The sequence below is a fragment of the Phocoena phocoena genome, chromosome 10, assembly GCF_963924675.1.
Source record: "Phocoena phocoena chromosome 10, mPhoPho1.1, whole genome shotgun sequence".
Classification (NCBI taxonomy): domain Eukaryota; kingdom Metazoa; phylum Chordata; class Mammalia; order Artiodactyla; family Phocoenidae; genus Phocoena; species Phocoena phocoena.
In genome coordinates this window covers 7690985-7703836 of record NC_089228.1, presented here as the reverse complement: position 1 = coordinate 7703836, position 12852 = coordinate 7690985, and the positions used below count along the sequence as shown (strand labels likewise).

At 47.8% G+C, this 12852-nt stretch overlaps 1 protein-coding gene across 2 annotated transcripts in view; it reads right to left on the bottom strand.

Annotated features, from left to right (window-relative positions):
• Positions 1-12852, bottom strand: part of SRGAP3 (SLIT-ROBO Rho GTPase activating protein 3) — a 254066-nt gene that overhangs the window by 129124 nt on the left and 112090 nt on the right. For both annotated transcript variants that reach the window (XM_065886366.1, XM_065886367.1), the window contains exon 2: positions 7316-7508. In XM_065886366.1, coding sequence (XP_065742438.1) covers positions 7316-7508 — 193 coding nt within the window. The remainder of the gene's footprint in view (positions 1-7315; positions 7509-12852) is intronic.

Here is a 12852-nt window from a genome sequence, read left to right as displayed (position 1 = left end):
ACAACCTGCGCAGCACAGACACAGAGCCACCAGGAAAGAGTCGGCTGGCAACCTGTCCTAGGAGAATACCAGCTCTGGACAGCATTACTGGAAAGCCATCACTGGTGCGATGGTAGCCATAGTAACAGCAGCAGCTATGAATGGAGATGCGATTCGCCACCTGGAGGACCTCCCCCATTATCCCCACCTCGGTCTGAGCAAATCTTTTCATTATGAATCCTTTGCACATTTTACTCACTAGAAAAGTGCTTCTATCCTTAGGATTCACCTGGAAGGCTAAGTTTAAATTATAGCATCTTTTTAGGGAAATGCTACATCTGTGGAAACAAAAAGTCTGTGATGTTTTATCCCCCCAAAGAAGCATTTTCTTGGCAATCAACTTAGCTGCTCACTGAATCCTCCCTCTCAACTGCTCCGTGAAGCTAAGAGATGCTCCAAACCTCCTGTGCAGAGAATATTAAGCATTATTCACTGACTGGCCAAGCACCTCCCAGCTCTTTCCACACTCTGACTTTCCACAGTTTAAACATATTTGAATAGAATTCCCTGTTGTTTTTTTTTCACAGCTGTCCAAATAGCAGCAACCAACACTTAAACTTCTGGAGAGAGCATTTTTAGCAGGTATATCCCCAGAAGGTCAGGGGTATCAAAAACGGAGGGAGTCAGAATTCTAAGAAGGGGGCTGTGTCACCTCCCACACGATTTGCATGTAGCGTGAACATTCCAGAGGGGAATCCAGAGTTTGTCTCAACAGAGCTTTTTAAACTGGGTCCCAAGGAGCGCTTGTTTGGTAAAAAATTAATAAACATCCTGATAGAGGGAGAATCCTGTGGTCAAACAGCCTTCAGAAATAAGTCAACAGGCTTATTTATTGTAAAACCTCTCAGAGCCTTTCATGGGGAATCTCTAAGGGGAGGCACAGAGTGGCAGTCTTTCCCACCTCCACTCATTCTCACTCTCTTTGCCTCCTCCCGCCCGCCCCACCACCAGCCTCCACAGCTGGACAGCTCAAGGTGTTGGAGTTTCAGAAAACACTTCTTTGGAGGAAGAAGAAATCTTAGTTCCAGGAAACCTCTGGCTGCCTAGACCTACCAAATTTGTTTGCAGGACACCCCTCTACCCCCAGAGGCAGGTCTTAAGGTCCCCGTGTGCCGCCCTCCCCAGCACATTCCTGCTCAGGACAGGCTCCCAGCCTCAAAAAGGACAAGGCCAGTGCATCGGGCCCGGCTGCAGAAGGGCAGTGGATTATGGATTTTATGCTGGGGGAGAGGAGGGGTCTGGAAAGCCAGCACAACCTGAAAGTGAATTGTAAACAATTTATCACCTAGAAAGTCATCATCCTGGGCAACTCTTCAGCAGTGAATGGCCATCAGAATCCCCTGGAGGGCTTGTTAAAATACAAATTGCTGCCCACCCCCACCCCCCAGAGTTTCTCATTCAGTGGGTCTGAGGGGAGGCCAGAGCCTTTGCTCTTCTGACAAGTTCCCCCGGGATGGGGACGCTGAAGCTGCTGGTCAAGACCACACTCTAAACTAGAGCTCAACTTCTGCGTTCCCGATTCCCCAATGAAGGACTGTCCTCTCAGCAACGCTGTGCCTGTGCCAGGTACCACAACTGGTGGTACCTTTGCCTTCACCCAGATGGCCTCCCCAAGCTCCTACTGCAGCCACAAATGTCCCCTTCCCTGCCCCCAACCACCCCCAGCCCAGAGCCACGTTAATTACCACCTGACCTTCATTCATTCATTCAACAAACATTCAGTGAGGACCAACCATATGCCAAACCTGGTGCCAGGTGCTAGGGACCCCAAGTCAACAGCCACTCCCTCTTCCATCTCAGAGCTGGCAGCCCAGTCGTCAAAAGAGGGACAGACAAGGAAAAAAGGTGACTACAACACAGGGTGGCAGCTTTTGCCTTAGGCCCTTCTCAAGTCCCTTCATCTCAAGTCCATAACAGATTCTTCTCTTTTCCTCAATTCTGCCTCTGACAGATTTCCCAGCACCTGTCCACTCTCTGTCAGCTCTGCTATCACCCAGGCCCTCGTCACCCCTGCCTGGAGAACTATACTCCCATCACCCTGCTAGTCTGCTCAGCTCCACTCTTGCCCCCTCCAATCCAGGGTGATCTTTCAAAAATGGAAATCAGATCATGCTACTCCTACTGAGGATGGCTACGGCTCTCCTCACCACCAGTTCCAGCCCCACTGGCCTCTCTTCCCCTCACACTGTCCCCACGGCTGCTCCTTCTCACCCCTCGGGTCTCTGCTTAAATGCCACTTCCTCCAGAAGCCTTCCCTGGCTGCCGTTTTAGCTCAGTGCGGAGGATTCAAGAGGGCTGCGAATCCTTTGACAGTCCTCCAGTGAGAGGAAGGCTTTATTTTCCCTCCCTTGAGCTACAACTGAGACCACTCTGATCAAGAGAATCTCGGCAGGGGCTGGAGGTGGGGTCCAAGAAGACTGCGGATTGCCCTCCTGCCACCTAGGTGCCCTGAGCTCCCACGACTGAAGTGAGGCCCTGGCCCCATGTGGAGAGGGAGGCAGCCCGGCTGAGCCCAGCCTTACAGCTGTCTTCACCAAAGTGCCAGGGAATGTGGGGGAAGCTGTCTTAGACCCTCCAACCCAGACCCTAGCAATTGTTCCATCCCGGCAATCATTGGATTCGTTTATTTGTTTTCTATGTTTGATTTGCATCTCTCTCCTCCACTAGGTGGTAAATTCCACCACAGCAGGAACCAAGTCTGTCTTGTTTGCCACTGTAAGCCAGGGCCAGGCACGTGGTAGGTGCTCCATAAATACCTACTGAATAAGCGAATCAACAAGTGCAGAATATTGTGGGCACACACAGGAAGGCACCTGGTCAGACTCAAGGAAGCTTTGCAGAGGAAGTGACATCTAAACGCTGAGGCCTAAAGAACAAGCAGGTGGCAGGGTTCAAAGAACAGGGCCTCGGGGACTGGGTGCCTGCCCCAAGCACACCACTTATGGACATCCCCCACGCCACGTGCGAGAGAGAGAGAGAGAGAGAGAGAGAGAGAGAGAGATAAAGAGAGAGAGAGAGAGAGAGAGAGAGAGAGGAGGGGCAGTGTCTCATTAAACTGTGTCTTCATCATGAAGCACGGTCTAAGAAAATAAGGTCCTCAATATACACATTTCAAATATGATGGCCCACATGGCTTTTTGGAGAGAGATGCCTGAGCTGGAAGCCAGGAGCCCTGGGTTTTCTCACTCAACAGCTCACGATGTGTCCTTTGTAAAATCCCACTCAGCTTGCCTGGCACTCAGCTGGCTTGAGATAAAACCACTGGCTCCCTCTCTGCATCCCTGGGTTATCATCAGGATTGTAAGAGAGCAAAGACGTCAGAGTGCTTTGAAAAAAGTGTTAGAATAGAAATACGTGATGGTAGAAAAGACACATGTGATGATGTTTTACTCTGAATGTTCAACCTGCCCCAGGTAAACCGTCAGGGCCACCAGCTGAGCCTTTCTTTGAATCAGGTGCCACATGGAACTCAGTCTGGGTTAGTCTAGCCCAGACTCCTCCTGGGTACCTCCTGGGCAGCTGTAAATTTTTCAGCTGCCCAGGTGGAGAGGGAGCAGCTTGAGCCGTAGAGAGACGGAGCCCATGGAGCAAAAGGAGGAGCAATGGACTTGGAGTCAAGAGATGTGAGTTCCTGTTATGGACTGAATCTTTGTGTTGCCCCAGAAGTCATATGTTGACACCCTACTCCCTATGTGATGGTGTTGGGACATGGGGCCTTTGGCAGGAAATTAGGATTAGATAAGGGCGAGAGGAAGGGAGCCCTCAGTATGGGATTAGTGCCCTTGTAAGAGTCTCTAGAGCTTGCTTCCTCTCTCTGTTCCTCTCACTGTGGGAGGACACAAGGAGAATCAGGTGTCCGCAAGCCACAGGAGGGCATTCACCAGAACCTCACCACGTCGGCACCCTGATCTCAGGCTTCCAGCCTCCAGAAGTGTGAGGAAAAACATGTCTGTTTACAAGCCACCCAGTCCGTGGTACTTTGTTATAGAAGCCCAAGTGGACTAAGGCAGTGCCCATCCCAGTTTTGCCACTAATTTGCTGTGAGATCTCGGGCAAATTAATTCCCTCTCTGAACCAAATCTCTCAGCCATAGTGAACTTCATAGACCAAGTAAATCCCCTCCCTCCCTTTCTTCCTCCCTTCCTCCTGCTCACTCACAAAGGCCCCACCTCTGCCTCAAGGGGGCCCAGTGTAGTAGGAATAAAATGACCAGACCCATACCCTGAGAGGGTACCTGGCAGATAGGTGGACTCTCTTAATAAAGGATCTACAAGACAGCAGGACAAGGCTTCTCTGGACAGCCAGGACAGAGCACAGCACAGACCCTGTGCACTGAGCTCCAAAGAAGAGGCAGCCAGAGGTCAGGCTGGTTGGCCCTGGGGTCAAAGGACAAGTCCAGGCATCCCCTGGAGACTCCTGCTTCCAAAAGCCATCGGGGGCAATGCCAAAGCATTAGCCTCATGCAGAGGGCCTGCAGCAGCTGCACTGGCCAGGGCCACACCCTAATTAGACATTTTCAGAGTGTGTCCAGCGGCCTGCTTGGCCGGACTGCCAGCTGGGGCTCCTGTTCTGTCTGGTGGCCTCGGTTAATGAAGCCATGAGGGGCTGACTGAGCTCATTACAGGCAATGCAAGGGAAGAGGGGATGCCCGTCCATGCTCCCCCAGTGCCCCGCCTCCCTCCTCTCCACCATGTTCACACCGAGAACGGGAAGAGAGCTGATTTCAAACCAAGAGGAAGGAGAGGGGCAGGAGCTGAGCTCCAGCCGGATCACACAGCCTGGATGGCTCCCATGACAGCGCAGCCAGAGACGTGGGTTTCTGCAGTGTGTCTGTGGTTTTAGGGGAGCGTTCAGAGTCCATGGCTGTCCTCAGACCACACGCAGGCCCTTTCTTATCACAGGCCAAGGAGGCAGAACGAGAGCAAAGGTTCAAATCTGTCACTTTCCAATAATTGGCCCACAGACATGTTTGTACAAGGCACTCAGTCAGAGCTTCGCTGTCCTCATCTCTAAGATGGGGTAGTAATACCCATCCAGCTCAGAGTAAGTACTCAGTTAATGTGCTCAATAAATCATCACTGTTGTTTTTATTATCAAAAGACAGGCAAGGGGCTTCCCTGGTGGCGCAGTGGTTGAGAGTCCGCCTGCCGATTCAGGGGACACGAGTTCGTGCCCCGGTCCGGGAAGATCCCACATGCCGCAGAGCGTCTGGGCCCGTGAGCCATGGCCGCTGAGCCTGCACGTCCGGAGCCTGTGCTCCACAACGGGAGAGGCCACAACAGTGAGAGGCCCGCGTACCGCAAAAAAAAAAAAAAAAAAAAAAAAAAAGACAGGCAAGAAAAGGCACAAAATGTGCGCTTCTGAAATGTGAGCTTTTCTTCTACTTTTCTACATTTTCTAAATTGTATGCAATGAGTATTTTACTTTTATCATTTAAAAAAGCACACACTTTCTCCAAAAAATATATCAGAAAAACGAGATTATGTATGAAAGGGCCCAGATAGTGCCTGGGAGGAAGTTATTAATAGAAGCATCCTCCTGCAATGAAAGTTTGAATAGATGAGATTGGGTGGAAAAACATGCATGGTATTTGCAAAAGTGTAATACATTTTTGCCCTTTAATAAAGCAATTTCTTCTCCCCAAATGTCAAGGGAAGAAGGCACAAAAGTGAGTGTTCAAATGCTGAGGCACCGATTTAGGGAGACGTTGAGGGGAGCTTAAAGGAACAGCACTCCCTGGCCGGAGCAGAATGCAAAAGACAGAGAGAGCAAGGTGGCCCCAACTAAACAAAGGGTGGTCTATACACACAATGGAGTATCATTCAGCCTTAAAAAGGAAGGACATTCTGACACATGTGACAACATGGGTATACCTTGCGGACATTAGGCGAAGTGGAGTAAGCCAGTCACAAAAGGACAAATACTGTATGATTCCACTAATATGAGGTCCGTAGAGCAGTCAGACTCATAGAGATAGACAGTAGAATGGTGGTTGCCAGGGCGGGGGGAGAGGGAAATGGGGTATTATTTACAGGGAGCAGAGTTTCACACTTGTAAGATGCAGCAAGGGTTCTGGGGAAGGATGGGGGTGATGGTTGCACAACAGTGTGAATGTACTTAATGCCACCAAACTGTACATTTTAAAATATTTAAGGGCTTCCCTGGTGGCGCAGTGGTTGAGAGTCTGCCTGCCGATGCAGGGGACACGGGTTCATGCCCTGGTCCGGGAATTTCCTACATGCCGCGGAGCGGCTGGGCCCGTGAGCCATGGCCACTGAGCCTGCGCGTCTGGAGCCTGTGCTCCGCAACGGGAGAGGCCACAGCAGTGAGAGGCCCGCGTACAGCAAAAATATATATATATATATTTAAGATGGTAAACTTTATGTTATGTGTATTTTACCACAATTTAAAGCTACGTAGAGAGAAAAAAAGAGATCGAACCCAGGGGAAAGAAGAACGGGGCAGGCAGGATGAAGCAAGTCTCTGGTCTCCTGGGGTTGAGGGCCATTCACTGGAGAGATGACCCACAGGGGAGGGGGACCTCCAGGGAGTACGGCAGAGGGGGAGACAGGTGTAGGAGGACGCATCCTGGTGAGGCTGTGGCTCCTGCCCACACTTGGCGGCTGGCCCCACGGGTTCTGAGCTAGGGGCACTTGCAGCTGGAGAACTTAGCCAGGGACGTGCCCAAGAGGACCAAGTCTCCCTCCCTCCTCGAAATCAGCGCTTGGGGTATGAGAAATTAGGCCCTGGAGGGTGTGTGTAGGTAAATAAGCAACTAAGGCAGCAACTAAGCCTGGCACTGTCCTCCAGGGGAGGAAGGAAGAGGAATGCTTTGAGCATCTGTTTCACAGGGAAGAAATTCTGAGGCCATTGTGCTAAAGGAATGCAGACATGGGCTGGCTCACCCCCAGATAAAAGAGAACTGGGGAGAGTCAGGATGTCCTGAAAGGAGGTAGGCTGTCACCTTGGCCCAAATGGAAGACAGCACAGAGCCTGGTGCTTGGTGGGATAATCACAACAGAACAATTTATTGAGCACTTAACTCTGTGACAAGCACTTCTCTTGGATCCCTTGTGTATTCCCTTCAGCATCTTTATGGGTAGCAACTATGTCTAGCTTCACTTTACACTGAGAAAGACTGAGGCTTGGAGTTGGAAGTTACCTGCAGACCCCGGGCCCTAGAAGCACACCATTTGCCCCCAGTGAGTCCTTGCCTCATTTCTGCTTCAGCCCCAGCACTGCCTCCCACCGCCCCAGACCCCTGGCCCCTTCTCACTTGAACTGGTGCTCCCGGGAGCTGCGGATCTTGGAGGAGAAGCGTTCAGCCAGTTTCTCCAGGCTGCGGGAATACTCAAGCTCGATCTCGGCTTTCCGGCGGAAAAACTCCTGGAGGTCCTGGAGCAGCTGCAGCCTCGACTCAGACTGCTGCTCCAAGCACTTGAACTGCTCCACCAGCTGCGTGCGGATCTCTGCGGACAGAGGCAGGAGCAGGCTGTTAGGCGATGGTGGGGAGAGCAGAGGGACCCACCCAGTCGACCCAATGCCAGTGGCCCAGGCACTGCAATTCCAGCTGCCCCCTCCCTACCATCTGCCACCCAGAGCCTCTCCAGGCATTGGCAGGACGATTTGGCAAATGCCAGTTTTTGCCATGGTGTAACCCAGTGTTTTCCAAAGTTGAATCATTGCATGTCACCACCACGATTTTTGCCATATCCACACGCGACCAAGCATTATTATTTCTTCCGTATGATCTAGTAAATTTGCTCATTTTTCTTACTGGAAAGAACTTACAGTTTTATGTCGTTATGACAAGTGTAAAACTAGAACGACTTGCCACCCTGATACACAGAAAATTTATTCAACAAAAACAGAAATTTTGTAAAATTCTCTCTAAAGACTACTGCTATCAAACGCCCTAAGCCTAAACTGCTCAATCTCCATCAACAAGAGGAACACAGGAGCATGAGAGGAGTTAAAGACAGACTTTCCCCAGGTATAGTCAGGACTGAGCGAGGGCTGAGCGTTTCAGTGTTATTCACTCTTAGGTTTCAGGGTTATTTAAGGCCATGCCTGTGTTCTACTCTGAATCACCTTGAATTCCATTGCATCAACATCTCAGGTATGTAGCCCAGACTTCAGGAAATCCTGAGAGAGCAAATCAGGTCTCTGCAACCAGGGCAAAAGTTCATAAGCAGGGGATAGAGATAAAAATCACAGCCAGATCCCAGTGGTTCTGCCACTGCTGCCATCTCCATGCATTAACCCCTTCCCTGCCATCCCACGAGCTGCTCAAGAGATCAGTCTCCCCACACTATGCTCACACCAACTCCCTGCTCAAAACTGCTCAAGGCACCCCTGCTCTGGCTGAGTATTAAGTCCACGGAACTCAGGGCCACCCATCACCTGGCCCCAAACTTCATTTCTCTGGATTTACCCCCAGTGGACTCTCTAAGTAATCCAAACCAGTCCCTGAGATGTCCAATTCCTCCTGCAGAAATGGGCCTCCTGTCTGAAAAGGTGGCCAGCACCATCTTAGCATCCTTTGGAGAAATGGTCTTCAAAGGGGGCAGCCCTACTCTGGGGCACTCGAAGCCTTCCCAAGGGGCGCACAGGCAGGAAGTGTTACAAAGGAATTGGTTTGAGATCCTGTTTCCATTCCCACTCTTTCCTCCTCTGCCTGAGAATGTGCCTCAGCATCTCTCCTTTCCCACCTCACTCTTTACAACCGTCCTCTCTCTTTGCAGAAGAAAGACTAACTTCTCTGTCGTCCAGAATCTGGCTATGGTGCAGTGCCCCAAAGTGTCAAGACAGACTTTGAGGACGATTTAGAATGTTGGTGCTCGCAAATCTTCTTTAACCTAGTTCATAAATCCTCGCTCCTCAAAGTGTGGTCCATGGACCAGTAGCATTAGCATCACCCATAGACTTATCAGAAACACAGAACCTCAGGTCCCAACCCAGACCTTCTGAATCACAATCTGCATTTTAACAAGATCCCTGGATGGTCCTTATGCACCTTAAAGCCATCAACCATCCATCCACATCATTATGAGAAGTATTTCCCATATTATCTTACTTTTTATTTTTAGTAATTATTTATCAAATTATAAAACATTGATATTATTTTGATGAACTGTAGATAAATCAATCTGAAATAAAGATACTTAGGGTTTTATGGCCAAAGGAATTTTTTTTAAAGGTCCATTTCAATTTAAATACATATTTTGGGCAAAAAGAATACAGCAATCAATAAAAAAGTTCAGGGGCTTCCCTGGTGGTCCAGTGGTAAAGAATCTGCCTTACAATGCAGGGGACGTGGGTTCGATCCCTGGTCAGGGAATTAAGATCCCACATGTCGCGGGGCAACTAAGCCCGTGCGCCACAACTACTGAGCTCGTGTGCCTCAAAGAGAGCGCCCACGTGCCGCAACTAAGACCTGACACAGCCAAGAAAGAAATAAAATAAATAAATAATAAGTAAAAAAGTTCAAGCATAAAAATATATTACAATAAAATTCTGTGAAGGAAGTAGAAGGAAATTATGAGCTCAAGAAGGTAAAGACAGGAACAATGTAAATATAAAATTTCTGCCTTGTATAGGTAATTTTTGATGAGTGGTGGTGGATACCAATATATTGTGGTATTTATCTTACCACCTGGTAATTCCACTCATGGATCATACCCCAAAGAAATCAGTGTTTATGTCTACAAAAAAATATGGAAAAATACTCATAGAAGATTTATAGCTAAATATTAGAAACAACCCAAAATGTCCATTAAGAGTAGATAAGATTTTTTTTTCAGTAGGGCAATTTATTTCAAAATGCTTGTCACTCTTAAAATAGTAAAGTAAATTTATGCGAAGAGTAGGTAAGATTTTTTAAATGTGAGATATTCATTCAATGGAATACTATACGATAAGGAAAAAATGAACTACTGCTTGCTACCTGCTTAACTCTCCTTATGTTGATGGAAAGAAGGAAGAAAAAATGAGATCATGCAAAAATAGTTTATGGTGATAGAGGTCAGAGAAATGATCACCTTTGGGGGATACTGACTGAGAGGGGATGCGAGGGTACATTCTGGAATGCTGGAGATAGACTATCAAGGTTACAGCTTGATCTGGGTGGTAGGCACACTGGTAAAAATGAACTGAGCGGCACACTTAAGATCTGGGCATTCTACTGTTTATAAGTGATACTTCAATAAAAAGGCAAACTAAAAATTGCTGTTATTTAGTTCCCATTTGATACATTTAAGAGAGTAGGGTAATTTTGCTCTAAGAGGTCAATATTTACAACATGGCAGAAATGATATCCTTTGTAACTATTTAAACTTCTAATGAAACGTTTCAGATGTCAATTTAAAATGTGTGGGGCAAAAGAGATTTTTTTCCCCCCAAAGTTCATTTAGAGGGTAGGCAAGCAAAAAAGTTTTAAAACCAGTGCTTTAGAGCCCAAGCTCTGCTCCTCCCAGGAAGTCCTGGACAGCTCAGCCCTCATGACCCTCCTATGAACTCCCTTGGTACTTGCAATTAGTCTCAGACCGCCTCATACTATTTTTTTAATTCTTCATGTATGTGCGTCATATCGCCTTAGCTCCCCGAATGAAATTTAAGTTCTAACAGTGGATTCTCCCAGCACACATGGTATATCAGTATCTGTATAGCAAATTACTATTTGCCTTTACCAAGTGCTTTTACCCAAGGACATCAAATGCTGTGATTATGGGAATCTCACCCAACACACACACACACACACACACACACACACACACCACACAAGCACCATACAGACACCACACATACACCAGACACACATACAACACACGCCACACACACAAAATGCACACTCACCATGCACGCATTTACACACACCACACACAACCCACCACAGATACACACACCATACACAAACCACATACATATACCACACAAACTCACATACACCACAACCACCACACACACACTACAAACACACCACATACCACACACACACCACACATGTCCACATGCACACTCACACACATACACCACACACATTCACACGCACCACACATACACTATTCCCACACCAGACATGGATATTATTATTATCCATTTTTACAGATGAAGAAACCAAGGCTTCTGTGTGAACCAATCAGGAAGCTGTCCAAGGTCACATTTTGTTCTATGAAGTGTAACAATCTACGCAGGCGCTCCTTGACACAGCCTGCTTGTTAAATTGGATTGAGAGGCCTTCACTCCCACAAGTGCAAACCCTGCCATATCAACACATGGTTACAAAAATGCTCTCTATTTTTTTTTTGATGGGAACCATTTTTAAAGTCTTTACTGAATCTGTTACAATATTGCTTCTGTTTTTATGTTTTGGTTTTTTGGCCCGGAGGCATGTGGGATCTTTGCTCCCCGACCAGGGATCGAACCCGCACCCACTGCATTGGAAGGCGAAGTCTTAACCACTGGACCACCAGAGAAGTCCCTAAATATTTTTAAAATTACTTGTAGACCATCCACTATTTAGGACTCATAATAACCGTAATAATTATTGTGAGCACTTACAGAGCACATCATGTGTTCCACGCCTGGTGCTGAGTTCTTTGGATATTTATCTCACAGAATCTGTATAGCACCCCCTCTAAGGTGGGTGCTACTAGTATTCCCCCACTTTTTCCCCACAGATGAGGAAGTGGAGGCTCAGAGGTAAGCAGTCTCTGGTCATAACAGCTGATGGGTGGCAATTAAGCTAAAAATCAAGCCCAGCTCCTTCAGATGGGAGCACTGACCCTCCCAACTCCTCACTTAACTGAGGCCATACTACTTGCTTTAAAAGACTTGAATCTAACTTCTTGTGTTCAATACACAAGAAGTTGTGTATTCAACTTCTTGTATCCTTTTTGTAACAAGACGGTGGGCTAAAGAGATATTATTTACCAAAAATGCTGCAGCCACTGCCTTCCTCCATTATAGGGCATGATCAGGAGCCAATGTTCTCATATCTTAGAGGAAAATCTCGTAAATCACACTGTGCCAACAGGAGATGATTTGGAAGGAGCAGAGAAACCTCCCCCAGTTCACACAAGCAGCTGGAGGCTCTAGCAGCTGGGACGGCTCAGAGTCAAGTCTTTCTAGCAGGAAATGCCCTGGCAGGAGCCGGACTGCAGCCTGCTGGTGCTGTAGAACCCTGCAGGGATTTGACTACCCATCTCCTTATCTCTAACTCCCTTCCAACTTGCTCTTCCTTGGAGCCAGCACAGATTTGGTTTTTCTCCTGGAAGATTTCAAAAGGAGGGGGAAATAAATAAATAAATAAAACAATTGCTCACGAGGCACAGACTTCATTCAGAAGACTGTCCCCTGGGAGTGGTTCCAGGCTCAGCACAGCACTGAGTGGCAGAAAAATCAAAGGGGGTTGGGCAGGGAGGAGAAGGGGCTTGGAAAGTCGGAAAAGGCTTTGATATCAGAACCTTAGAGCTGCAGGGGACCTGCATGACTCCTGGCGCAGCCTCTGGTTTTACAGACAGAAGCGTGAAGCCCAGAGAAGGTCTCCTGAAGCACAGCTCTCCCTGTGTCGCTCTCCTGATAAAACTCTCCAAGGAGTAATAGGGGAGAACAAATCCTACTCCATATTTGATGTGCTTCTTTTACTTTAACCTTTGTATTCTATTGCTTTTGCTACAAGTTAACCATGAAAAGAATGTTGCCTATGGCCTGAAATATACAGGATAGCCCTTCTCAAGTCTCCGGCCTTTAAAGGAATAACACTCTTCCATTCATATAGAGATAAAAAAGTTGCAGAACAGAGAGTAACATTTG